We start from the raw sequence: 27,554 nt of genomic DNA, 5'->3' as shown, positions 1-27,554 counted from the left end.
TTCTTTAAAGCCGTGAAGCGTTATATTTCACAGACCTGAACGCTCTGCTCGGGTCCAGGTCTGCGCCTGCGGTTCCTGGTGCTCCTGGTCCTCGCAGGGCTGGGCCTCCTTGTCTGCTTTTACGAGTGTTGGCTGGGAGCCGGCATTTCTTAGGGTTTTTCCTGTGAATTCACTGAGGCCTGGGTTGAAGGGGTCCTTCTGAGAGATGCACGGCCTGCAGTTGGGGGGCCCCAAGGTGGTGTGATTTGGAGCTGAGAGCTGAGGGCGGTGACGTTCTAGAATCTCCGAGCACAGCTTTGGTTCTGGTTCAGCCTAACACTTGAGCCCATGGCCCCGGGGACCTCTTCTGTAGGGGATACTCCTTCGAGATTACCCACCTCCAGAGGGCTCAAACTTTGTCCCTCATGGACCTGGGACTCCAGGTCCCTAGGGCAGCAGGTGCCCTAGGGCAGGGCCAGCTGCAGGCTCTGTGGCCCTGCCCACGCTGCACTGTGCTCCCACACCAGGGTAGTGGGGAGGCCGGGTCCCCCCTCCACAGGAGTAACCCTGCGGCTGTCCTCCGTCTGTGGGCCGGGCCTGGGGGGCTCTGGGGGCATTTGTAGCAATGGTGGAAAGGCTGTCAGACTGTCTCTCTTTTTAATTTTTAAAGGAATGTGTCTTGCAGAACCCAAAGTTGTGCTCCATGGATTAAGTTTCAGGCTCCTTTGCCCTCTGGGTGGGGGGAGAATGACAGGCCAGTGGAGGTGGGGGCAAGGCCAGCGGGGGGCAAGGCCGGTGTGCGGCCATCGTGCTCACCGCTCTGGGCGGCCTGGTGCCAGGAGATAGGATAATACGATTATTCTCAATTAGATTAATAAAGAATAATTAGACGTCATAAATCAAGTCATCATAGAGTATTGTCATGGGAAAAATATGTAGCTAGAATTAATTAGTTTTCAAATAAAGTGTTTACTTTAATTGCTTGAAATGATGGAGCCCTTAATTGCCGAGGCTTCGTCTTGGCCTGAGCGTCCGGCTGTTGTAACAACTTGACGGGTTTATTCCCTACGTCCGGGGAAAACAGTGGAGGAGGACTTGATTTCATCACCTGGGAGCTAGCCTGGTGCGGTGAGGTTGTGGAAACGCCCGTCAGGCCACAGGCAGGTGGCAGGTGTGGGCTGGGTTTCTGCTGGCGCTGCCCAGGCCCACCGTGCTGCCTGTGTGTGTGTGTGTGTGTGTGTGTGTGCGCGTGAGCACCTGTGTGAGCACGTGTGTGTGTGTGTGTGTGTTGGGGGGCTGCACGGTGGGAGCCTGTGCAGGGGTGGCCTGTTCCTCTGTCCCCGGAGCCCCTTCCCGAAGGCCCACTCCGGCCCTTTCACTTCCCCCCTCTGGCAACTGTGTGGGCGCCTTCCCCTTGCTGTGTGCAGGCTGGGTGGGGGCTGTCCCAGAGCCCAGCAGGAGAGGCCCCCCCCAGCTGCCGCAGCTCCCGGGGGGTCCGCTCCTAGCCGTCCCCTCTACACCCTCGGCCCGGCCCAGGGCCTGCGGGCAGACATACGTAGCCCTGGCTGCTTGTGAAATTGGGGTGGCGTGGTTGGGGTGGGCTCGGGGGGGCCCTGGCAGCTTCTCCTTTGGGGTGGGTGGGCCCAGCAGGCCTTACACACAGGACCAGTGATTTGAGGAAGGGTCTGTCCTCTGAGAGCAGCCCTCCAGGGGAGTGGCTGGGTAACTGGGCCCCGCCCCTTGCCCACACACACACCTGTGCCGGCCCTTCTGCCCCTTGGTGGCAGCGTGCAGGCTCTGGAACACTTCGAACCTGAGCCTGGGAGGCCTAGAGCAGCTCACCGGACGGTTCCTTGGGTGGCTGTAACAGTTGGAGGTTGTGATGAGCAGGACCGGGACCCGGCGGGCCGTGTTTGCAGCCCATGTGACAAAGACCGTGGACCCCATACACCTCTGACTTGGCTGGGAGGGCTCGTTGGGGAGGGCCCCCTGAGGGAGAAGCTGGAGCGAGGCCTGGGCAGAGGGCAGGACGAGTGCTCCCAGTGTGTGGACAGCTGGGACGAGGAGGACCCTGCCCAAGTTGGTGGGGGGTGTGGGCACTGCTGCCCTTGCCTGGGGACAGTACCTGTTGGGACAGAGGGTGCCGGGGTGGGCAGCATCCAGGGATGCTCCGGTGCCTTCCCGAAGGAGGACAGGTGAGTCATTCACACCCTTCCTCGGTCCCCAGGTGACAAGCATGGCAGCCCCACCGCTCCCACCACCAGACCCCCAGTTTGTCCTCCGAGGCGCCCAGTCGGCGGTGCACACACTGCATTTCTGCGAAGGAGCCCAGGGGCAGGGGCGCCCGCTGCTCCTCTCAGGGTGAGTACCCCCGGCCCAGGGTGAAGTCGGGGGGTAAGGGGCTCAGGCTGCCCATCACCCGGGCACTCGCCCTTTCAGAGCCCTCGACGCGCTGTCCCCTCGGGCCTCCCCCGTGGAGGACGCAGGGACATGGTCTCCGTTAGAGGCGCCAGGCAGCTGGCACTGTCAGTGGCGGCCTCCCCACCTCTCCAGAGAAGAGGCTCCAGGGCCCTGCCACCCTCCCTGTAAGAGGAGCACGTGTCCCCTGGTTATGTGTTCAGAGCTGTCCCCTGAGCTGGGAGCTGCTGGCTGGAGCACCTGACCCACCGGCTGCGTGGTGTCCAGCCCGCTCCCCCCCATGCCCGAGCCTGACTGGAGCTTCTCTGAACAGGTCCCTTCGTGGGCTGGTGCACATCTGGAGCCTGCAGACACGGAGGGTGGTCGCCACCCTGGATGGCCATGGGGGCCAGTGTGTGACCTGGCTGCAGACACTGCCCCAGGGGCCCCAGCTCCTCAGGTGAGTCTTGGTGGCAGTGAGCCAGGTTGTGGCCTTCGGGGGGGTTCCGTGAGCTTTCCAGGGGAGGCCCTGAAGGCCTCCCCCAGCTGCCAGAACGGCCCCAACAATGGCAGAACCGGGTGACTTGTCGAGGGCAGCGCAGCCCGGGTGTGTGGGCCTTCCGGGCGGGTGCCCATTGAGAAGAGCCCGATGGACGCTTAGGACGGCTCTGTCCGAGCCCACCCTGGCCTGCTGGGGCCCCCAGGGCGAGGGCTGGGGGCCAGTACTTGGAGGAGCCTCCACTTCCCTCCTGCAAGTCGCGGGCCCTGGTGTCCTCATAGCCGCTCTGCAGCGCAGCCTTCTCCCTGGACATGGAGCCACCTTCCTGCGAGGCAGGAAGGACTGGTCACCAGGGTGGCACAGAGCTGAACCTAAAGCTCACCCAGGCTGATGGGGCCCCACTCCCTGCCCAGTGCGGCTGCCCCGGGGGGGACTGGGAGGCCGTGCAGGTGCCAGGGTCGTGGAACTCTGGGCTGCCAGCGTGGGTGGGTGGGAGATGGCAGAGCGAGGGGTCTGGCCCCCTGGCAGAGGAGATTGCATGTGTTGACACCATGGTGGGCCGGGACTGGGGAGTCTGGGGGCTGGGTAGCAGTGAGGGAGGGTCCTGTGGAGGTGACGGGCTGGGACCCCAGGTGGGAGGTGGGCCAGGAGGCAGCAAGAGGGCGCTGGTGGGTGAGGGAGTAAGTCAGGGGGCTTCCCTCCTTCCCCTGGAGAGGGGGATGGTGAGGGAAGGGCACGGACAGGAGGGAGCGGGGGCCACCTGGCAGCCAGAGCGACTGCTATCTGGGGCGGCCCTGACATCTGCCCCTGTACAGGGGTCCCAGCTCTCCCACCCCCGTCAGAAATCTGCCAAGTCAAAGAGGGCTTTCCCCGGCGCCCTCTGCCCCAGAACTCCCAGATGGTCCTGCTCTCCTGCTCCAGACTTGGAGCTTGGACACCTGGGCACCGTGGAGCCCAGTCCCCATTAAACAAGGCCTCTTGGGCTCCCAGTGGCTTCAAAGCACTTTTGTGTGGGACTGAAACCGCTCCCACTCCCTGCAGGTGGCTGAAGCCCCAGGAGTCCTGGAGGCCATACCCTGGGCGTGTGTGCTTGTCCATCCATCTCAGCGCCTCGCTCCTTCCCTGCCCAGTTGCCCAGACGCACCCCTCACTGCAGGGCCCTCACGTGGCTTTGCTCTTTCCCTGATGATTAGAGTGGATGCTGTGTCTGAAGACCCCACAATGCTGCTGGAAACTTCCTCCTGAGGTTTGAGCCGAGGTGTAAGCCCTTCTGGACCTCATGCTCCTCTGCGCACCTTGGGCTGGCCTTGGGGAGCCTCAGGCCGGGAGTTCCACCCCTTGGAGAGCTGGCTGGTGCTGTGCGGGGTGGCAACTCCAGGGGCACCCTGCTCATGTGCATGATGGATGGCGCTGTGGGGGCCCCCCGCCTAGGCAGGCGCAGACCACGCAGGTGCTTGGATGCTGCATAGAGGCCGGGGCCCAGCTGTGTTTGGAAGTCAAGCCTCCAAAGTGGCCCTTGAGGGGGAAGGTGCCCTTTCATGTCAAGGGGCCGGAGGACAAAGCTGGGAGCCAGGGCTCTGCAGACACCCCAGCCACACCTGTACCCCTGAGGATGCACCTGTGCCTCTACAGCTGCCTGGGTGGGCTTGTTTCCTTCTTCCTTTATTGGGAGGCGTGATGTACTTACAGGAAGGTGCATAAGACGAGTTTCAGACCATCTTGTCATGGGTGGACACCTAGGCAGCCACTGCCCGCCCCACGCCCGCCCAGCGGCCTGTCCTCATCCTCAGGAGGCAGCCCCTCCACCTCATTCTTGCTTTACCGTCTGAATATGCATCTCCAAAAAGCATAGACTCATTTTATGTTTTTTTTCTTTTAACCTAAATGGAGCGACATGGAGCAGCTTCCTTTGTGTCTGATTCTGTGTTTGCGAGACCCGCCAGGGTGTGCACGGCTGCAGTGTGTTGTGTGGGACTTTCTGTCTTATTCCTCTGGACGTGTGTACCCAGATTCCTCACCTTTCTGTGTCGGTGGAGATCTGGGTTGTCCACTTGGAGCTGTTGTGGATGAGGCTTGAGAAGACTCCCACCGGGCCTCCCGGTGCTGGGGGCCCCCGGATCCAGCAGTGGGGCTGCTCAGAGGCCACCAATGTCCTTGAAGGGGCTCCCACTGGCCAGTCTGGGATGGTTAGGGCACAAAAATCAATGAGAACTCTGGGTGATGACCCATCAGTAACATAGGAATGTGTGAGTCCAGACTGATGGGAGGAGGGGAGATAAGAGGTGAGAGCCCGCTGTCTGGTGGGTGTGCCTTGTGGACGTGGAAGATGACCGTCTGCAGGGCTGACAGGCAGCACCACTGTGGGTGGAGGCGCTGGGTCATCTGAGGCCAGGGTGGCGGATGTCACAGTGTCTTTCCCAGAAGTGCCCACGGCAGGGGGAGGGGCTTTGAGTGAACACACCTGGCGGGCGCCTCTGTCCAGGTGATCAGGGTGGGCAGTCAGCCTTATGTGCAGTGTCATCCCCTTGCTGTCCTCCCCAAACGTGGAAATGTCACCCTGGGGATGACACGCACACACACAAGGGACAGGGAAAGGCGTGGCCCGTCCAGTCCAAGGGCCTGGTGAGCGCTGACCAGCCCAGTGTTTGTCCCGGGGCCCCGAGCTCGCCTCTCCGTGACTGGCACTGACCCACATGGGCTGTGCCAGGGTCCCTCGCTGTGGGGGAAAGCGTGGAGGTGGCGGCGCAGCTGGGCGCGTGTACAGCGTTAGCAGTTAGGGGTCCAGGCGAAGGAGGCAGGGAGCCACTGTTCTGGGGGTTCCTCAGATACAGGACAGCCCTCCCTCCCTGTGTGGGTGCCCTTGGCTGGCGCCTCTGTGTGAGAGCACGGTTCCCACTGCTGCTTCTCTCCTGAGCTCCACTCAGACACGGTGTCGAGAGGCCTCACGTTCTCTCTCTCCCGCGTCGCTGCCGCTTCAGGCCGAATGACTCCTGCTCCCCAGGGTCCAGGCACATCCTGCCAACACCAGCGGTTCTCCAGACAGAGCTGGGGTCTGGATCAGGATCGGGTGCCCTGGATCTACCTGGGGGGCATCCATCCACGCAGCACCGAGGTCTCCCAATGGTGCAGGTAGATTCCGGGCCCCGCGTGCCCTCCTGTCCCCTTCCACAGCTCCAGGACTGGCCCACTGTCCTGTCCCCTTCATCCCCACTGGCCTATGCTGCTGCTTCTTCCCTTGTTTGTCTGGACCTCACCCCTTGGGAGGAGGATGGGAGGGCGGTTCTGTGGGGTGACCCTCACGTCGGCTCAGCTCCGGGGTTTCTTGGGGTCAGACTGGGGAGGTGGGCTTTTGGGAGGAAACCCTTCTCATCCCCTTGTCGGGGGTCTGGAACATCTGTGGGGCTCATCCACCTGGGGAGTGTGTCCACGGTGTCCCACCAGCAGGGACCGTTCCCTCTGCCTCCTAGGCTCCTAGGAAATGAGTCCTGAGGCCCAGCGAGGAGCATTTCTGGTGAGTGTTAGAGCCGCGCAGTGGATAGTGAGCCTCAGGGCTGCAGATACCCCGTCCCTCCATCCTCAGCGTCCGCCCAGGGGCTCTGCCCCCACAGCTGTGCCTGGGCTGATCTCACGGGGAGGGTTTCTCCTCCTTTTATAGCATTCTACTTTCACTGGAACTCTTCTGTTTAATGGGAATTCTCCTCCCTGTGTATATGTGTGTTCACTCATGGGTCTGAGCTCGTGGAGATTTCTTTTATTCTTGGGTTAGAATTTCATTCTACCCACAACACACTGACATTTGTCCTCACCCGGGAGGGTCACGGCCCATCTCCTCTTATTTTGGCAGCCAGGGCCGCGACCTGAAGCTGTGCGTGTGGGACCTGGCGGAGGGCAGGAACGCCGTCGTGGACTCCGTGCTCTTGGAGAGCGTGGGCTTCTGCAGGGGCTCTGTGCTGGCTGGGGGCCTGCAGCGCTGGTTGCTGGCTGTGCCGGGGAGAGGCAGCGATGAGGTGAGTGAGCCCATTCACCCTTGGCCCCTGGCTGCAGGAATACTGTGCCCCGAGGGGCTCCTCAGGCCAGCCTTGGCCTGGTCACCTGAGGTGGCCCTGGCGCTAGGGGTTGGGAAAGGGGCCCAAAGTGGCCCAAGGTCTCTGGGAGGCCCTGGCACCCAGCCAGGAGCAGCACGGGATGGACAAGGTCAGGGCCCGAGGCTGTCAGGGGCCTTGGGAGCAGGCAGGCATGGAGGGAAGCCCCAGGCAGACCCCATGAGGTCGAGGTAGGCCTCAGAGTCAGGACAGCAGGGGAGGGCGGCCTTTTGGGGTCAGAACTGGGCACTGGCGTGAGAGGTCTTGGGCAGGGCTGAGACACAGGGTGTAAGGGCTGGCAGCAGGGTGGCAATCGCAGTCACAGATGAGCGGGGCCCGTCAGAGGACAGGGCTCCTGGGGGCAGTGGGTGGGATGGAGCCCCAAGGTCACTGTCAGGTGGATTTCAGGCTGAGTGTCCAGCAGTGATCTGTGGCAGGGACTGGTCAGTCTGGACAGTGGTGTTCACACCCCAGGGACAGAAGAGGCAGAATCCCCAGGGGAAGCAGAGCCCAGGACGGGGTGCCGGCGGGGAGCGCCGAGGGCAGGGGGATTGGGGTGCTGGAGGCAGTGGGGGAAGGAGCCCCAAGTGCAGCGGGATGGCCTGGTGGGTGGGGGCCTGGGGGCGCCGAGAGTGGGCGTGGGCCTGGGGTACATGTGCAGGGGGAGGGAGGCCCCTGCCTACCTCCCACGCCCCGTCCTTCCCGTGTCCCCTGCTGCCCTGAGGGCCTATGCGGCGGGCGGGGCTGGGCAGGGACGCAAGCCTTGCACCCGGGAAGTTTGGCCCCCACCCAAGAGGAGTCGTGAGTCTTAAAGCAGATTCAGCTCATAAATAATGAGGCAGGAACAGGCATCTATTTGTTCATGATGGCGTTTAAGTCACCAATTAGGAGCTACATGCGATTTTCTTGCCAGTTTGCCAAAAACCTGTTAAAAGTTTTATTAACGTGAAAAGAGAGGGCTCTGCTTTCTCCTGGTGGCAGCAGCCGGGTGGCGCCGAGCCTCCTCAGTGGTGGGGGCCGGACCACACTTCCGCTGAGGTTGCCTTCCGCTTCCCCCGCCAGCCTGGCCCAAGACTGCTCGTCCCCTCTGCTTCTCTCCAGCTCCCCAGCTTCTGGTACACCACCACCCCCCTGCCCGGGAGCCACAGGTCTGGGAACCTTGCATATCCTGGGAAAAGGGCTGTTTTCCATGTTCCCACCTGGAATCAGCACCACTGGCCTGTGCCCAGACAGAGCCAGGCCCGCCCGTCTGGGTGGCCACACTTGCCCGAACCAAACATTTTTCCTTCTGGAAACAAAACTTGCCCTTGAATGCCAGGTGGAGCATCCTGGTGTGAGGAAGGCCCCGGCAGAGTGCAGAGCCCCTCCTGGGACCACAAGGACCAAGGGGCACTTGTTCTGGATGCCAGCACTGTGCCCCCTCTCATGGCGCCTAGCCCAGGCCTGGGCTGCCCTGGTGTCGCCCTCACTCTGGGCCACTCACCTCTGCCCGATCCCCCCGCCCTCGCGTCTCTCCTCACTGCCACCAGAGGGGTCTTCCTGAGCCCCCAGATCAGGGGTGGGGGCATCCCTCTCTGACCCTGGACCCCACTCCCCCATCGCCCAGCAACTTGTCCTCCTGACGTAGTGACGTTTTAGGAAACTGGCATCGGAGCAGAAATAGGAAGGCAGGCATCCAGCCCCCAGCACCACGTTCCTTGACCTTCTAGGTCCCCCGCCTTGGCCGGGACAGGCTTGGGTGCCTGAGGCCCAGCCAGTCCCCACCCCTGCCTCCCTCCCGCTGACTTCGGGGGACAGAAGGGCTCCGAGGCCCCCTCCTCTTTGGTTTGCTCGGTCACTTCTGGGCCACACTCCATGCCACCGCATCCTCCTGTACCTCCTTCATTTTGCTGGAGCTTCCCCTGAGCTTCGTGGGTGCTACAGGAACTCCTTTTAGCAGCCTCTAATTCATGGCGGGATGACGCTCACGTCACTTAGGTCCTTTTCCGTCTCTTTGGGGCAGTGAGAACGAGGTGTCTGGGGTAGGTGCTGGCCCTGCAGGCAATGTGATACCGGCAGAGGGGGCTGTGTGTGCATGTGTGTGGGCATGTGTGTACACGCATGTGCACGTGCGTTAGTGAGAGCAGCAGCAGGGCTACACCCGTTCCACACTGTGTATTTACACCTTGAGTTCACCCTGGGGTTTCCTCCTGGGGGTTCTGTGCCCCAGGTGTCAGAAGTGGACCAGCAGGTGTAGGTTCTGTCCCCTCGATGCCCCATCACGTCTGGACCTCAGACTCCTCATCTGCAAACCTGGGGCTGCCCCGTGTCGACGAGGGGTGCCTTGCAGCTCTGCGGTGCACACACTGTTGTTGGTGGAGTGTCCCCAGGAGGGTGGCTGGAGCCACCAGGTGGGGACATGTCACCCAGCCAGGCGCAGGAGGGGCTGTGTCAGCGTCAGGCGACACTGAGCACAGGCCGCACACGGTGGAGGAGCAGGCGCTGGGGCCCCAGGTGTGCAGGTCTGGGTGCCATGCGACAGTCCTGGAGGGCTCAGGGTCATCCACGTGTGGGGCCCGACAGGGAAGGAGTGCCAGGAGGAGGGCGGGAGGCCGAGTGAGCTGAGTCAGCGCCGTGAGCCAGGCCGCCTGCTTGGCCAAGAGGTCAACGCAGAGGAGGCCTGAGGTAGCTGCGGGGCAGTGACACCGCTTGAGGGACCTGCCAGTCACTCATGAGTGACGCGTGCATTCCACACAGCCCGGCAGTCCCCGAGCCCAGGAGCCCGTGGGTCAATGCGGGAGGCACGGCCTGGGTCCCCGAAGGCGCAGACAGGCCCACAGTGGCCGGGCTGAGGCCTCAAGAGTCTCCTGTTTGTGCAGCACAGACTTGACTTGGCTCTGGCCCAACTCAGCTTGTTTTCTTACTGTCAGGTTCAGATTCTGGAGATGCCGTCCAAGACGTCAGTGTGCTCCCTGAAGCCCGAGGCACAGGCCAGGCTGGGCATGCCCATGTGCCTGCAGCTCTGGCAGGTAAGGCCCAGCACCCGCCAGCCACGCCCACCGACCACACCTGCCGGCCACGCCCGCCAGGTGTGAATCATGCCCATTAGGGACTTGGTTCCTCATCACCTACGGGCACTGGCCCCTGGGAGGCGTGTGCACAGCGTCCTCCTCAGCCTTGGTGTCCCCAGCCCTCCAGCCCTCCTGCTGCGAGGACGCCTACAGACCCTTTGGGGATGCCGGGCTCGTCCTCGTCTTCGCAGGGCGGTGTGGGAGACAGCAACCCCCTCCTGGGGGAGCCACATGCTCCCCTCTGGTCTGCTCACCGGCGCGGCCTGGCGTGGGGCCGGGAGGGGGTGCTGACTAACCCTGCAAGCCTGCACGGCCCCTGCGTCGCCAGGATTAATTTTTGTTACTTCTTTGCCTTGTTGAGGCTGGAGTGGGCTTAATGTGCTGGCTTTCCCTGCGGCCACACTTGGAATTTCTGATCCACGCCATTTCCTTCTTTCTTGGCTGTTCTCTCTGATTAGAGAGGGTCTGGAGGCATCTCCTGAGGCTGCGGCAGAAGCCGGGGGGCAGCGGAGTCACAGGCCTGAGTCCCTGCAGGATGGGTTCTGGCTCTGGGGCTGAGCGCGAGGCCTGGGAGGGACCCTCCTGACCAGAGGGGCAGCTTCCCACCCCCAGCGGTCAGCACCAGCTCAAAATGGGCGTCTGCTCCTGGGGGCAGCAGAGCAGATGGTCCCGTGCATTCATGTGGAAAGAGTCTCGGCAGCGTCTTTACAGCTGCAGAAGCCATGGGGAGCAGGTCACTGACCGGGGCTGTCCCGGACCGCTGCCTGCGGCCTGTTTTTCAGCTCCGAGCAGCTCACCTGTGCCTCCTCAGAGCTGCCCCGGGCTGCCTGGGACCAGGGGGAGGCCGTTCCTGCCCCTGCTGTGACTCTCCTTACGAACCCGGCCAGGCTCGCATGGTTTGGAGGTGTCTGTGTGCCCGCAGGGTCCCTGGGCCCAGCTCTTGTCCCTCCAGGGCCCTGCCCTGTCTTGCAGTTGGTGTCCCTGCCGTCTCTGAACTGAGAGAAGCCCATGGGGGAGGGGCGTGAGGAAGTGGGGACTCTGAGACTCACCTGGATGGCAAAGCTGCTGGTGCCAGCAGGCAGGGTGGGGGGGCGCCTGGAGGGGCAGCGGAGGCTGTGGAGGTGGCCTGGTGCTCACAGGCCCCGGGCGGGACGGGGCTGCATCCGCTCACCCTCCCTCCCTGGAGATGCTGTCATTGCCTAATCGTGTAAGAATTCCATCAGAAAAATGTGCAGATATGGGATGTACAAACTTGTCAAGGTAATTGACGTGGTTGACAGAAGGACAAATCGAGTTGTGTTAGTTGATACAGATCCAGCGCAAAGCATCCTGTTAAGAAAAGACTATGCTGATTTGAAATGTCCCTTTATTCCTCGCCAAGCCTGGAGGTCCAGGTTATAGCTTATTGATCTGAGTGTGGCAGAGTGGCCCAATGTGGGATTCCTTTCTGAAACATTCAGAGATTTCTTGTTTTGCTCCTGAGAGTGGATGGCCTGTGTTGTTAGGATGATTGTCATGTAGGAGGTCAGAGGTTGTCCACACCAACCCTCAGAGCAGGTCCTCCAGTGTCCCCCCCACGCCCCCAGCTAAGGGCTCCCCAGGGAACCTCGAGGTGCTGGGGGCCGCCTCGGGCTGGCACACCTGGGGTGGGGACGGGAACGCAGAGCGAGCAGAAGTCAGCCTGGCACCAAGGGCGTGGTCGCCAGAGGACTGAGGCCCCAGAGCCCTGACCCGCCTGCAGGGTCTGTCCTGGGGGGCCGCAGGGACCCTGTGTGCTAGGAGAGAAGGTGGAGGGGCCTCAGTGCAGGGACAGAGCCTGGCACGGGGCCCTGTGGCTGGTCTGGCTCCTGCCCTGGCCGCCCTGTGTGCCTGCACAGGGGGCTCAGTGGTGTGCAGCCCCCACTCCAGCCTAGGCACTCAGAGCTCCCAGACCATAGGCAGTGGGGGAGCCCTGGATGCAGGAGGAACATGCAGGGTGGGGACTGGGGAGCAGGCTGGGCCAGGCAGTGCGGTGGGAAGCTGGTGGGAGGACACAGCAGTGCCCCAAGGGGGATGGACCCAAGGGGGCCCCGGCAAGTTCCTCACAGCTGCTTTCTTGGACTCCTCCTTCCTGCTTGTTTTTGGGAGCACATGTTATCATCAGAAAAAAGGGCTTGTGGGAGGTGTCCTCCAGATCCCAGAGCTGGTCTGTACGGGGCTCCCCTGGCTCCCCTCACTCTGCGGGGCCCTGAGACATACCCCTCACACCAAGCACGGCGAGCTCTGCTTCCTGGGGTTCAGGACGTAGCTAGCGTCCACTCATGTTAGACACTCATGGTGTGCAACACCTAGGCATGGAGCCCCTCTGGGTGGGCAGCGAGCTCCAGCAGGTGGGCCAGGAGGGCCCGCCTGGGTACTGTCGGCCACGCCTAGGCACGCGGCTCAGCACCAGCCTTGCCTGCCAGCAGCGGGTCCCCATTGGAGGCAGCCTTGCTGGCGGCCCCCAGGCCCTGTGCTCACCACTGGCCATCCAGGGTTTGAGGGCCGCCGGCTGAGCTCCTGGCCTCGGGAAATCCTCCGCTGGCAGAGGGCGCTTGGTCGTTTCTGAGCCCTGGGAGCTCAGTGGAGAGCAAAGGTGCCGGGTCCTGGCGGCAGTCCCGGGACTGGGCACCAAGCACGGGGCGGCCGCTCTCAGTCGGTGCCAGGCCGACCCAGGGTCCCCATGCTCCCCTGCAGGCGGCTGCACAGCCCTCTGACCCACGCCCTCATCCATCACGCGGCTCGGCCGGCAAGGCGCTGACTCTGCAGCCTTGACGGTTGGGGGGCTTCCGCAGCGACGTTGACAAAGTACAGAAGGTTCATTTTTCATTGAGACGGAGCTCGAGATTTTCTTTGGCCGGCAGTTCTAGACAGGTGGCCGGCCCCGCCCAGGGGTGGCCGCACGTCTTGGCCGGTGGGAAGGAGTGGGAGGACCAGCCAGTGTCCCAGACCCCGACGGCAGGCACACCACCCAGCCCGCACTGGCCCCAGTCTGGGTGTCGGCCCCCTGGGGGTGTGCAGACCCCCCAGGGCTCAGTGGGGAAGGCGGCCTATCTCAAGCTCCTTCTCCTCCAGAAGGCCCGGGCCCCCCGAGCATCCCCCAGCTGACAGCGAGCTGTCCCCACAGGCTGACTCCAGTCCCGGCCCTCTCCTCCTGGCTGGCTACGAGGACGGCTCAGTGGCCCTGTGGGACGTCTCCTCACGGAAAGTGTGCAGCCGCGTCTCCTGCCACACGGAGCCCGTCATGGGTCTGGACTTCGACTCCCAGGAGGCCAGGGGCGTCTCAGGCTCTGCGGAGAAGGCGCTGGCCGTCTGGAGCCTGGATGAGCAGCAGGCCCTGCAGGTCAGTGGGCCAGGCCCGAGGTGTCATTTATCCTGCTCTGCACCAACAGTCTGATGGGCTGGAACAATATTTAGGCATGAAGAGGACTTGTGGCAGGTCCGCAGTTAATTAATCATCGGACCCGGCGCGGGCGGGCCTGGCGGGCGGCAGTAGAGGGGCTGGCGCTCGTGAGCCATTCACAGGGTTTGGGTTTCCCTCAGACCTTGGCTAATAGCGGTCACGTCTCGTCCATCTAGAGGAAAGGCATGTAGAATCCAGGACTGTGCAAGCCCGTTTGCAAAACTCAGAGGAATTTGGTCAGTAAGGAACTGATCAATCAAAAAGAAAAAAAGAAAAAGAAAAAACCCCAAACCCTACATGGAGAAATCCCTTAGTGAGGCCCCTGTGGCTGTCTGCAAGCTGCCCGGGGGCAGTGGGAGGGCCGTAACGGCTCAGTGGCTTCCCATCCCACGTGGCTGGGGGCCCTTCGGGGCCACATCTGGGTGCCCAGTGCTCAGCCCTGTTGGGAGGGGGTGATGGAGTTGGCCGGGAGGGGAGCCTCCTGGCCAGGCCTCAGATGGGTGAGGTCCTGGGGAGTGAGGTGCTGGGTGTGCCCTGTGCCTGTCAGCCCCCTGAGGGTGACCTGAGTGCACACTGGCTTCTGGGCGGGGGCGCCCCCATTAGCCAGGAAGCCTCAGAAGGCTGAGACCTGAGCACGGCCGGCTCTGCGAGCCCAGGTCTGGTGGGGGAGTGGGGCCCCAGTGGGGAGCTGTGTATCCCACCTCCTGGAGCTCTGGAGGACAGGGCCTGTGGCTATGCCCTCTACAGGGGCTGCGTGGTCCAGGCTTCCCTGCAGACAGGAGACCGCAGGAAGAGGGCATCTCTTGGGCCCTCCCCAGATGGGAGGCCTTGCCCAGCAGCCCGGGGCCCCCACAGCCAGGGAAGAGGCTCTGTGCACTTGGGTGGGTGGGCGAGGGCAGGCATGGGTGAAAATCGGGAGACACTGCCATGCCCAGCGGACATTGCCATGCCCTGGGTGCAGGATAGCAAGGGGCAGGGCTATCAGGGGTGGGTGAGGGGTCCTGGGCAGGAGCTAGGGGCCAAGGGCGGACTCAGCAGGGAGATCTTCTATGCGGCAGCTGGAGGGACCGCTCTAGCTTCCTAAAAAGCACAGTCCATGGGAGGACCAAGCTAGAACCAGAGCGAGTGGCCATGGCTGCAGGGTCTGGGAAGGGTCCTGAGGGGCGAGCAGCCCTGTGGAGTCCCGGGGAGGGGGGAGGGAGAGGGAGGGAGGGGTCATGTGACACATGAGGACAAGGCAGGTGTTCCAACTTCCTTGGCATCACCTCCTGCCCCCCACGCCCCCCCCCCCCCCACTGCAGACCAGCCTGTGCCACGCTCGCCTGACTTGCAGTAAAGCAGCTTCCCGTTCGTCTTCCTGTCCGGTGTCCCAGGGAGTCCACAGAGGCCCTGCAGGATGGGGTCAAACAGGCCTCCCTACGGGGCTGGGGCCGGCTGTGGGGGTGGAGCTTCTCCAGCCTCCATTCCAGAGGAAGCATCTCCAAGGCCTTGAAGTCCTGGATGTGGGTGGTGGGAGTGGAAGTCACCATGGTGCTCATCTTTAGAAATGGGGCGGAGCCACGTGGTGCTGGGTCTTAATGTTCTGAGCCGTCAAGGACACAGAGCCTGGCCAGGTGGGCATCGGGGTTCCCCCCACACCCTCCTCTGCTCCTGCCTGGTGGGAACCAGGCAGCGACCCCCACCCCCATGAGGTCCAGTGCTCTGTCCTGCTGTGGCTTCAACTTCAGCCCAACTTTGCAAATGCCTAGAGACCCAGGTGGCTCTCCTGAGGGCCCCACTGACTGCGGTGCCCCCAGGCCCTGCCCCCAGGACCTGGGAAGAGGCCCCTCCTGCCGTCCTGGCCCAGGTCGGCCTGGTCTCCCCTGGCCTGTTGGAAAAACAGCTGCAGGAACTTCAGACTTAAATTTATGGGGCATGTTCCAGCTCAGAGCTGGAGGTTCACTGTGCATATGAATTGGAAAGTCAGAGCATAGGGAGGCCAGGCCAGCCGGGAGGTTGGTGGAGGCCGTGCCGCGGCCAGGGCCTCTCTTAGCGTGCATCCTAGGAGGCGCCGCTCCTCCCTCCGACTGCCCACTGTGGCCTCGCTGGAGACATCCATGTCCCCAGAGGCCCAGACACCTTCAGGTCCTGGAACGCAGGCCTCAAGGAGGAGGTGTCAGGGCCTCGAGGGCCTCAGTGTCGCGGTGTCCGCAGGCACCTCTCCCTGGGCCCTCGGTGCCGCAACTGGCCCTGAGGCGCTGGCCGTGGAGCCACGTGGGCAAAGATGTGCCTTACCTCGCGGCAGCAGCTCTAATGAGCCCAAATCAATCTCCCCGGGCGGGTGGGCGGGCGGGCGCTGCAGAGGCGCAGATGGGGCTCCTGCGTGGAGTGAGGGTAATGGGAACCAGATGGGGCCGTGCTGCGCGCGCATTCCTGGCACCTGAGGTCATGTGCTGCGAGAGCCACTGGTGGCCGGGATCCTTCCTGGAGGGTCCTGGTCCGAGACGGGCTTGGCCAGAGGCCGCGGCAGTAACTGGAGCCTTCGGCCACCCTCTCTAGGACGTTGGACGCTCACCCACCTGTAGGGGCTGCTCGCTCTGCTCCCCTCGAGCCCGGGGTCTGGGCCTTGGCTGTCGTCAGACACAGGTGGTGTACAGACCTGCCCTCCCTCCCACACTTGGGGCAGGGTCCACGGCCTTGAAGCAGGGGCTGATTTACGGCCAGCGGTATTTCTAGGCCCTGAAGTAATAACTAGGCCCCCACCCCAGCCAACCCAGGCTGGAGTCAGACCACCACTCCCCCCCATCACGCCCACGGCTGGTCGGCCAGGCGTCCCCTCCTCCCTGCTGCGTGGCCGTTGCCCGCCTGCTCCCCAGCCCTGCCGGGGGCTTCCCTCTAAAGTGTGTCAGCAGCTGGTGACACTTGGGCTGGTGCAAGGGAGACCATGGGGCCCCGAGCTGAGGAGCTATGGGCACACCACCATCCCCACCCCCACACACACATATCTCGGGACACCATGGGCGGGGCTCCGGCCGCCTTGACCATACATGGGTGCTGTGGGCCCCGATAGGACTGGTCTCTTCCAGTCCAGGTCCCCACTGAAAGGGCCTTGTGCCTTGATTCTGAGCTTCCAGGAGGGGCTGCGAGGGTGGGGGTGCATCACTCCTGTCCCCTTTCCCCTGGGCCGTCCTGGGCATCTCAGCCCCTCCCAGGTGGCAACACTGGCATGGATGCGCTCCGCTCCGCACCCGACTCGCAGCCAGCCGCACAAAGACCACTGCTCAGGCTGCTCTGCAACTTCCCGGCCACCACCTGGGCTCCCAGCTCCACCAGCAGACAGCAGATTTGGGGAGCCCTTTACTCCCTGGGAAACATCCCTGTTGTTAACAAATCCACCTTGAAGCAGGGCCCCGAGTGGGTTCCGGCGCACCCACTGCTCCGAGCCCAGGGCGGAGTTCCTGGGAGAGGAAGAGTCGGGGGCTGTGAGTCACCTTGTCCTTGCCCATGAGTTGGGGCTCAGGCTGACGCACCCCTGCTGCGGGCACACGTGTGGGCTTTGCCTTCTCATGCGGGCATGGCTGCACCAGCTTCCAAGGGAGGGGGCGGTGGGGGTGAGGGCCGTGCTGGGCACCCACCCAGTGAGTGGGTTACGGCTGCTTGTGTGCAGCACAGACAGGAGGCACTGAGCCTGGATTCCTCTGGACAAGAGCACTGGAGTGGCAGAGAGCGCGGGACATGCGGGGATGCTGCTGGTCGCCATGGACGGAGAAGGGGTTCGGGACATCACGGGCCTGGGCACTGGACAGAGGCCGCAGGAAGGCAGGGCAGGCGTGCGTGTAGGGGCTGGATGGGTCGCCGCAGGGGCACTGCCCATGTGCTGGCTGCACTGACCTTTTTCAGTTGTTTGTGATTGCATCCCTGTTTTATCTGCAGGACTGTCCTGTCCATTCCTGATCAGGCTTACGTTTGTTTTCTTTAAACATCTTTTCCCCATTTCCCGTCTACCTTTCTCTTCCTCCCCTGAGTCCTCCAGGCTCGATGTGCAGCTCTGACCGGGATTCATCACACTCACTTCCGGGCGCCCGATTTTTCTTTGTTCTCTGACTGCGGAGCTGATCAGAGTGTTTTTATGTTTCCAAATGTTTGATTCTTTCCCCAGTTATTTTTTATTTCTAGGCTTCTAACTTGATCCATTTGTGGTTGGAGAACTAGTTCTGAGTGATAGCAGCTCCCTGAAATGCCAGTAGGTTCCCGTGGCGCCCGTGCTTGGAAAGAGGTATTTCTGCTGCCCACCACCCAGCTGCGCCTGCCCCTCAGGCAGCCGTGTGGTTCATGTGGGCCACGTGGGTCGAAAGCCATGCCTGCCCCGGCCTCTGGGGGGTACTTTTGCTGGGTCCATCTTGGTGACTTTCCTGGGTCCTGTGTGTTCTTAGTCTGCATTTTGAATCTTCCTGGGGGGTTGAACTCTTGTTATCTCTGGGAAGGATTTTTGCCTGAAAGCCCATTTCAGCAGCGCTTCACATGGCTCAGGCCAGGTGTCTTCTGGCTGCTACTTCCTTCTGTAGCTTTTTTCCATCTTTCACCTTCAGCCTCCCTTCACACACAGGCGTCCCCCTCGTGGGCCAGCCGCGCACACGACCTCATTGCACGGGTTCTGTTTTGTCCCGTGCGCACTGCCTGGCCGTCTTGTCGGGCCCTCTAGTGGGGCTCTGCTTTTTCATGTTTTGTGACAACCTCTGCCTTTTCTCTGGAGCACTTGGTTGGCTTCCTTCGTGTGCTTTGAAGACACGTGGTCTCCGGTGACCCCCGTCTGCTGGGGACTCGTGGCGTCTGGTCCTCACTCCTGGTCACCTCGTGGGGCTTCTCCTCGGCCGCTCCCAAGACGTTCTTTTTATCTGTGGTTTTCAGGGGTCTGGCCTCCCTGAGAGACATTGTCCCATGGCCCTCGAGGCTCTGGTCAGTTTTCTCTCTTCTTCAGGTCAGATAATGTCCATTGATAATGTCCCCTAGTTTACAGACTTTTAAAAAATAATAATTTCCGGCTTCCGTGGTGGCACAGTGGTTGAGAGTCCGCCTGCCGATGCAGGGGACACGGGTTCATGCCCCGGTCCAGGAGGATACCACGTGCCACGGAGTGGCTGGGCCCGTGAGCCATGGCTGCTGAGCCTGCGCGTCCGGAGCCTGTGCTCCACAACGGGAGAGGCCACAACAGTGAGAGGCCCGCGTACCGCAAAAAAAAATAATAATAATAATAATTTCCAATCTGCTGTTAAGCCTGTCCTACACATTTTTCACGTCAGTTATTAGCTTTTCAGTTCTACATTTTCTATTACTGTGCCTTTTTTAAAAAAACAAAAGACTCTATTTTTAGAGCAGTTTTAGGTTCACAGCAAAATTGAGAGGAAGGTACAGAGATTTCCCATATACCCCCAGCCCCCCCACTATCGACATCCCCCCGCAACAAGTGGGACATTTGTTACAATCGATGGAACTACACTGACACCTCATCATCACCCAGAGCCCTTGGTTCACATCAGGGGTCACTTCTGGTGATGTACATCCTATGGGTTTGGACGAATGTATAATGATATGTGTCCAGATGTGCAGTGGTGTCTGTTTGTTGTCATTTGCATTTCTCTAATGACATACGATGTGGAGCATCTTTTCACATGCTTAGTTGCCATCTGTGTATCTTCTGTGCTGAGGTGTCTGTTCAGGCTTTTTGTCCATTTTTAAATTGGGTTGCTCATTTTCTTAAGAGTTCTTGTGTATTTTGGGTAACAGCCCTTTATCAGATGCGTCTTTGCAGATACTTTCTCTTAGTCTTTGGCTTGTCTTCTCATTCTTTCAACAGTGTCTTTACAGAGCAGAAGTTTCTAATTTTAGTGAAGTCAGGTTATCAGTTGTTTCCTTTATGGATTATGCTCTGGTGTATCTAAATGCAAGGTCACCTAGGTTTTCTCCTGTCGTCATCTAGGAGTTTTACAGTTTTGCAATTTACATTTAGGTCTTTGGTCTATTTTGAGTTGATTTTTGTGAAGGTGGCAGGTCTGTGTCTGGATTCGTTTCTTCTCATGTGGACGTCCAGTTGTTCCAGCACCGTTTGTTGAAAAGGCTACTTTGCTCCTGTGTCAAAGGTCACGTGTTTATGGGGGTCCATTTCTGGGCTCTTTTTTCTGTTCCACTGATCCGTTTGTCTCTTCTTCCACCAACATCCATGGTCTTGATTCCTGTAGCTTCACAGCAAGTTGTGAAGTTGGTCCTCCCGCTTTGCTCTTCACCTTCACAGAGTGTTGTTCTGAGTTGGTTCTGAATTTCCATTTCTCTGCTAATAGATCCTACCTGTTCACTCATCAAGACAATTTTTTGGTAATTATTTGCATTTTCTTTCATTTTTTGGAACTTATTTAAATATTGCTTTAAAGTCTTTGTCTGATATGTTCCACACCTGTGCCGTTCTGGGCTGGTTTCCATTAACTGCTTTTTTTCCTACTCCTTTGGGTGTCTAGTAATTTTTGTCTGTGCCAGACATTGTACTGATGGAGATGGAGACTGGATTCTCTTACTTTGCAGAGCAATCACTCTCAGCCCTGCGGCTGTTCACCTGCACCATGGGCTTGGCTTCCACTCCGTCAGGCAGTATGTGGGGCCCAGAGTCATCCCAGGCTCCTGTAATGCATGGGACTCACCTTCCAAACTGTACCTCCCCTTCGCACTTGTGGGGCTTGGTTTCCAGCTTCATCATGGTTGGCCAGAGTAGGCCCAACCAGGGCATGATGCCTACCCTGCAGCGCGGCCACGCGGGGTCTCATCTGGTCTTGTGTGGACACACAGATGTCACCCTCGGCTGCTGGGTCCAAGGTCACTGTTGATCTCTTGTATTCGTTCCCTTTAACCCTGCAGCAGCCACTGGCCGGCTAACCTTGTGTGGTGCCCTGAGTGGGCACAGCCCAGCCCTCACAAGGACTCGTGGGACCCACATGGCCTGCAGTCCCTCCCCCAGCCCCCTCTATGCTGCTGCCTCACCCCACGGGTTCCAGCGGCCCCACCCTCTGATCACCTCCTTGGCTTCACGTGGCCGCTGTGCTCTGCCTGGACTTTGCGGCCAGACATTCCGCGAGCAGAGAGCTACTGGGCCTCTGGGAGGCTCCCCTGTCAGCTGCCCTTCCCACCGGTGTTGGTGCCTGGACGCAGTCACGCAGTGTCTTTTGTCCAGTTGGTGGTTGTTGGCAGCACGCGGAGTGGTCTGGCACCAGCTGCCCATCACAACCACCTCCTGTAGTCCCAGCTTCATGAAGGGTGTCTGTTTGTCTGCTGAGCAGACATTCGCGGCTTCTTGTTGTGAACTGTACACACTCTGTTGTTGTCAAGTGTGGGCAGTCTGTCCGAGTGCTCCCTGGTCCCCAGGGTGGGCCCTGACTCTCTCGTCTGCTGGCTCCCGGGGTTTCTTGGCCAGTCATTCTTTTGGTGTCTCTCACGTTCACAGCACACATTTGGCTTTAACTTTGGAATCCAGTCAAAAGTCTGTTGAGTATATTTTTATTCCTTTTCAGAGAAATACAGGGCAAATGTTAGGAAACGATTACACCTGGGTGGGGAGAGGAAGTGAGGTGGTTCTGTCAGCACCTCAGTGGGTGTCAGATAATCTCCGTAGAATGAGGCTGACTGTTGTATCTTCGACCCAGATGACAAAGATGAGCAGATCAGTGAACTTCACACCCGTCTCTTTTGCTGCCGTCCTGTATTTCTGTTAGTTACACAACCGGTTCTGTAGCCTTGATCCCTGTATTGTCTCAGGCCTAATCCTGCAGGGGACTACGTTCCCTACTCTCTGCCAGGCCACTTGCTGCCGTTCCCCTGTTTTCTCCTGAGAGACTGGACTTAATCTCCTAGTTCTCCAGGAAGAGCTGATGGGACGCATCCCCTGGGTTCTTACATGTTCACAAATGCTCGTCTGTTGTTCTCATACCTGAGCGACAGTTTGGCTGGATATAAAATTCTCAGGCCTCCCCTCCCAGCTTCGCAGGCGTCACCCCACTGTCTGGCCCAGACCTGGACCAGACGTGGCCATGGGCCATTCTGCCCTCATGGTTGACTTGATCCTTTTGCCTGACAAAAGGACTAATCAGCTTTGCGTCCAATGACGTTATCAAGCGCATCTTCCTGTGACCACCCTGTAGGCTCTCTGTGGATCCTAAGACTTCAGTTTCTAGAAGCAAGAACAGATTTTCTAAACGGCAAAGGTCAGAGCAGCTGCGCGGCCTTCCACATCTGCTCTTTCTCCAGTGGCCATGCCTCTGTCCCCAGGTTGGGTCACACCTGCCTTTGCTGTCTCTTCCGATTCCCCTCGCTTCTGCAGTGTTTGCTTCTCTCGGTGCCTGTGGATCAGGCTCCCTTCTCTGGGTTTGCTCTCCTGGTTCTTGTTTTATGGAGATCATTGCTTCATGCAGTTCTGTTTTGCTGATTTGCAAAAGTGCCTGGTGAGTGTCTGGTTGCTTCCGAGGAATGCTGCCATCTTTCGCTGAGTTTCTTTCCTCCTTTTCCCTGTGTTGTCTTTGAAAAACGAATGACTCTCCCTGAGGCTGCTCTGGCCCAACAGGAGGTGAATTTGCAGAGAAAGGGGAGCTGCTGTGGGCACACCAGCGACCCCGGGGCAGCAAGGACTCCTGGTGCCCAGGGCTGGGCCAAGACAGGATGGGCGGAAGGACATGGCCATTTGGGTCATCACGACGATGGCCAAATCTGTGTTGTCAACGTGGGGCAGAGCTGCCAGATGGCCCCACAATGGCTGCACATCCAGCCCCAGGCAGCCTTCCCCCTTGCATGCCACGCAGGGCTGCCCTTCCCCCGGCTTTGCTGTAGGTGGGGTTTGCGTTCCTTCTGCTCCTTCTGCTTTGGGTGCGGTGAGTTTTCACGAGAGAGGACCCACTGACCTTGCTGCCGTCCAGTGGGCAGTGCTGCTTGGAGGCTGGGGGGCAGTATTTCCTTGGGGAGGGGCCCAGGCCGCAGTCCACTGAGGCCTGTCCTGTCTCAACCCGAGGGTCTGGCCAAGGGCAGAGGTCGCCTGTGCTGGCTCCAGGAGGTGGCAGTAAGATGGCAGGAGCGCTTGGCTCCCTGTTCCTGACAGGGGCGTCCTGGTAGAGGAGGAGGCGTGGAGGCAGGTCTAAGAAGCCACCTAATGATTCTCCCTGCCGCTCTGATCACAGGTGCGTGGGACTCACGTGCTCACCAACCCCGGGATCGCCGACGTCAAGATTCGGCCAGACCGTAAGATTCTGGCCACCGCGGGCTGGGACCATCGCGTCCGTGTGTTTCACTGGCGGACGATGAAGCCGCTGGCCGTGCTGGCCTTCCACAGTGCCACCGTGCACTGTGTGGCCTTCGCTGACGACGGCTTGCTGGCCACAGGGTCTGGGGATCAGCGCATCAGTGTCTGGTCTCTCTACCCGTGCACGTGACTCGTGGCTCCTTGTCAGGACACTTGGATAGCGGGAAGGTGGTGCAAGGGGTCGGAGGCCATGGGCCACGGGCCCCACTGGTCATGGGAAGAGCCGGTCACTTGGGCCTCCTTCCTGCATGGGACCTGCTCCCTTTCATGAAGCACAGCGTCTGTGCCACAGCGAATGCCATTTAAAGCATAACCAGGCCAGACACTGGGCACCAGCGACCCAGGCAAGAGGCCGACCTGGGGGTGCCTGATAATAAACTTGTTTGCAAACCTGCAAGCTTGAGGTACGAATTCTCCCAGGTGACCCCCTGCTTCCCCGGGTGATCAGAGCCCAGAGCTGTCTGTCCTCAGAGCCTCCACTGGGCAGGGTGGCTGGTCCGTCCAGCAGGGACGCCAAGTGTGGGCCCCGGGTCCTGGGCTCCTCACACCGCAGACGGCCAGGAGCTCCTGCATCACAGGGTTGAACCGGTGACAGGCTCCTGACGGGAGTGCGGCAGGGAGAGGGCCCCCGATGGGGGTGGCGGGGAGGGCACAGGGCTAGGCCTCCAGCAGGACCAGCAGGAGAAAAGAAGGGCCACCTCGTGGAGTGAGGCTGAGAGTGGCAGGTGGCTGTCCCAGTGTGGCTTCTAGGCATAAAGCCCAGCAGCCCAACGAGACAGACGGGGACCAAGGGCACTGTTGCAGCCGCTCACACAGGGCAGCCGCCGGCGACTCCCACGTGGGGCCGAGCCCAGACCTCAGAACAGCTTCTCTCAAGGCTGGGCTATGGATTGGGAAGGAATGGGACCCTGAAAATTGGGATGGGGGCTGTGGGCAGAGCCCGACCAAGCTGGGGGCCACAAACCCCTTCGTTCCATCAGCTTCTTTGCCGGGAGAGCCCCCTTCGCACCCTACCTGAGGTCAGCCCCCGTTTGGCTGCAGGACCTGAATGGCCTCCCCCGAGGCAGGGGCCCTAAGGGGCACTCAGGAACCCCCTACTCCACACTTTGCTTATAACCAGACTGGGTCCCAGCAGGCCCGAGAGGGTGGGGTCTGCGGTGGCTGCGCTCCAGAAGGGCTGCGTGGCTTTCCCAGGCATCTGGAGAACACGTGTGCATCCAGGTGGCGGGATGCCGAACCCACTGGAACAGGGCCCTGCTGGAGAGTCTGGCCTCCAGGTTCAGCTCGGGGGCTGAAGGGCTCTGAGGTTTGGCTGATTGGTTGAAGCAGGGACCACGAGGGACACAAGTGGGGTTGAAATGCCAGCACTGTGTGGGGTGCTGAGAGGGGGGCACCAAGGGTGTTGGGGGAGCTTCATGTGAGACTAGCTCACCCTCCTCGGGCTCCAGAAGATGTGACTCCCGGCAGCTGTGAGGACCACCTGCATCCTTGGAGAGCTCTGTGGTCCCTCTTCCCCGAAGGTCAGAAGCGGCAGTGGGGACGGGTCCTGGGGCTGCGGGGCCTCATGGTGGACAAGGGTCCAGGACTGCGGGTGTGGGCAGATGACCCCGGGCCCCGGCAAGAGGAGCCAGTGGGCAGCCGCTGAAGCCTGGCCTGGTCCCCGTGGGCAGAGCAAAGCGTTCTGGATCCAGCGAGCAGACGTCTGACCCGGGCCACCTGGACCAGCAGGTATCTGCCCCGCAACCAGGCCCAGGTGCCCACCATACTGCCTACAACTTGTGCTGCTGATCCAGCCGGGGCCCCCCAGACCCACACCCCTGACTGGGGGGCTGTGCACCATCCCAGCTCAGGGATGGGCCTCCCCGTGGGCCCGTTGGACAGAGGTGCTGCCGGGTTTCCTCCAGCACATCTGCGGGGGTGGGGGGGCTGCGGCCCCTGGGATGTTGGGGGGTGGTGCGCATCCAGAGGGGTTTCCACATCACGAATGCCAGCAAGATGGGCGGCTCTGTTTAGGCTGCGGAGACCTGAACCCCGCGTGTGGGGCGTCCTCCGGGCGCTGTGGTCTGCTCAGGACCCCACTCTCTGCCTTCTCCACGGGAGGCAGTAGGGCACTGGGTGCCCCTTTCGGGAGGTGGACCTCTGCTTCTTCGGCCTGGCCGGGCTCCTGCATCTCACATGTGTCCCCACCCCGAGCAAAGCCAACGTTCAGGCCAGCGTCCCCTCCCATGGGTCTGTCCTGGAGACTGGACTAGAGGCCAGTGCTAAATAGCAAAGGCCTCTGTCTCAGGACCCACTTGGCCTCCTCACTAGAGCATAGCTGCAAACACACCAGTCATTCTGTGGGTCCCGCCGCAGCTGTGACCCTGAGGTGCTGGGCGCTGGGCTGGGGCAGCCTCTAAAACCAGGCTGCAGCTGAGGGCGTGGTGCCCATGCCCGCTTACATCCGCGCCATCAGCTCAGCGATCCTTTGGCAGAATCACTGAATTCACGAAAACAGCTGTGGCAGCGTGTCCTCCCGGCAGAGGACAGGGCACCACAAAAAACCAGAGGTGCCTCCCAAACGTTGGGGGTGAGCTGTGTGTGCTGTCTGCCGTGACTCAGCCCTGGAGGGGGAGAGGGCTCGGGAGACAAAGTGTCCATCCGTACCTGGCCCTCACCTCCGTTGAAGGCACAGGCAGAGGCTCCCAGAAGATCACGGCTGCTGGCCCTGAGCTGGGCTCTGGGCTGCCCACCAAGGCCACATGCTGTGAGCAGTGTCCCAAGGACATCTTGTGGCCAAATCTCCATGCATGGGGCTGAGTGGGGTTGTGACAGCCCTGCCAGACACTCAGGACCAGAGGAAGTGGGTCTGGGGACGCAGGCATTTCTCCTGAGCTCGCCACTGCCTGGCCCTCTTCCAGCTGCCTGGCCCTCTTCCAGCCGCCTGGCACTCTATGGGTGGGTCCCATGGTCATCCCAGCATCGTGCTGCCCTGGCCCCTCTTGGACAAGCAAGAGGTCAGCGGCGGGCCGGGCAAGTGACCAGGGGACGCAGCACGGTTGGGAATTCTCACCTTTTCCTGGGCTCCATGAGCTTCAAGAGGTCTGAGAAGTCAGACCGCCACGTGCTTTGTAAACACGGCCCCGGGGGCTGGACGTTGCCACCGAGGGGTTCCCTGAGGAGGGCTGTCCTGCAGGCTGCTCTCTGCTGCACGCCATGAGCGTCTGCACCCCCAGCAAGCAAGGCTGTTAGGTGTTTCCCACCCATGTCTCTGCAGGAGCAGCTCCGGGAGCAGTGTGCAGAGAGGAGACGACCCGAGGTTCTTTGGAGGCTCGGTGCTCAACCAGCTGGCACCTTGCGGGGAGCCTGGTCTGGGGTTAAGCTGAGCAGGCTGTGCACCTGGGCTGGGGCGGGTGTGCAGCCCCCTCCCCGCCCTCCCTGGTCTCCTGTGTATTGGGGCTGCTTGGCCCTGCCCAGATGTGGCCACCCTCACAACAGCTTGTCTGGAGGCCCCTCGGGATCTGGGCAGGTGGGAAGCGCGTGACTGGACGGAGCTGAGTGAGGTGAGAAGGGCAAGGCGGCTGCTGTGTGGTGGGGCTGTGCCCACCAGGTAGAGGCCACCAGTCCCAAAAGGATCCACTCAGGGAAGCATCTGAGTGGGAGGCACAGCCACAGATGAGGAAGCAGGACAGACTCACGGTGGCTGAACTGGAAAATGAGTAGGCGCTCCTGGCCTTTCCCTCATCCCACCAGGAGGGCTCAGGAGCCACCTGCGTGCACGGCCAGCACCTGCCCTGGGAGCTCAGACTCGGAGCTGACAGGCAGGTTCATTCTCTGTGTCGTAGCCCGGCGCCCTGTGCACAGCGCCCGGACCTCGGGCCCCAGGGCCAGTGTTCAGTGCCTGCCCTTCACAGAGACATGTGTGGCTCCTGCCTTAAAGCAGAGCTGCTTCCATGGCACTGGGCAGACGGGGGTGGGGGTGGGGTGAATCTCGCAGCTGCCACAGGCCAGGATGTGTTCACAGGGGCCAGGAGCAGTTCTGAGGGTCCAGGGGCCGCCATGGGCATCATGGTGACAGTCACTGGTTCTGTTCAAATAGGCCAAGAATCCTCACCAACACTCTAATAACAAAGTGTGTCAGAAACGTACTGTCACAGCAGGTAGCCGCACGCGCCTGAAGACTGTTTTGCCCCAAACATCTGCATCTCCACAGTCCATAGGCTGGAATCCTAACCCCCAACATGATGGCAGTTGGAGGCAGGGCCTTTGGGGGGTGACTAGGTCATGAGGGTGGATCCCCAAGAATGGGATTAGTGCCAGAACCAGTATGTGGGCCCTTGCCTGACCCCGAATCCGCCTTGGTCTTAGACCTCCAGCCTCCAGAACTGAGCAGAGTCTCTGGTTGATAAGCTGCCCAACCCGTGGTATTTTGTTATAGCAGCAGGAAGAGGACAGGATGACAGGATGCCTGTATGTTTGTTGTTTGTCAAGACGTGCATGTTGAGAAGTTGAGTCCCTGGTCTGGTCCCGTTGCTGGGATGTTAATAATCAGCCCAGACTCAGGGGCATGCCCGTGAGTCGTCAGTCAGGAAGGCTGAGGGCCCACCGGGCTGTTTGTCTCTCTCCACGGGACAAGGCGGCACGGGGGCACCGCCCATCAGGTGCCCTCGGGTGGGCTCTCGGCGTGGCGGCCTCAGGGGAGTCATTCTTCGTGGGGGCACCGAGGGCTTGGCCAGCGAGCCAGGCGGGCACCAAGAGCCGCCTTTGCCTAGCCCTGGTGTGTGGGAGACACAGACCCCACCTCCTGATGGAGGGCCTTAGAGTGTTTGTAGCCTTTACA

At 60.9% G+C, this 27,554-nt stretch overlaps 1 protein-coding gene across 3 annotated transcripts in view; it reads left to right on the top strand.

Moving 5' to 3' along the window:
• Nucleotides 1-24,279, top strand: part of GNB1L (G protein subunit beta 1 like) — a 45,568-nt gene extending 21,289 nt beyond the window's left edge. For all 3 annotated transcript variants that reach the window (XM_027088619.1, XM_027088621.1, XM_027088620.1), the window contains exons 2-7: nucleotides 2,207-2,340; nucleotides 2,711-2,836; nucleotides 6,720-6,882; nucleotides 9,867-9,965; nucleotides 13,153-13,368; nucleotides 22,614-24,279. In XM_027088619.1, coding sequence (XP_026944420.1) covers nucleotides 2,216-2,340; nucleotides 2,711-2,836; nucleotides 6,720-6,882; nucleotides 9,867-9,965; nucleotides 13,153-13,368; nucleotides 22,614-22,865 — 981 coding nt within the window. In that variant the 5' untranslated portion in view covers nucleotides 2,207-2,215 and the 3' untranslated portion in view covers nucleotides 22,866-24,279. The remainder of the gene's footprint in view (nucleotides 1-2,206; nucleotides 2,341-2,710; nucleotides 2,837-6,719; nucleotides 6,883-9,866; nucleotides 9,966-13,152; nucleotides 13,369-22,613) is intronic.
• Nucleotides 24,280-27,554: the final 3,275 nt, after the last annotated feature.

Source organism: Aethalodelphis obliquidens, unplaced genomic scaffold (assembly GCF_003676395.1).
Source record: "Aethalodelphis obliquidens isolate GAN/ISIS:26980383/991018 unplaced genomic scaffold, ASM367639v1 scaffold63, whole genome shotgun sequence".
In the NCBI taxonomy this organism is placed as follows: Eukaryota; Metazoa; Chordata; class Mammalia; order Artiodactyla; family Delphinidae; genus Aethalodelphis; species Aethalodelphis obliquidens.
This window is presented reverse-complemented; position numbering and strand designations above follow the sequence as displayed.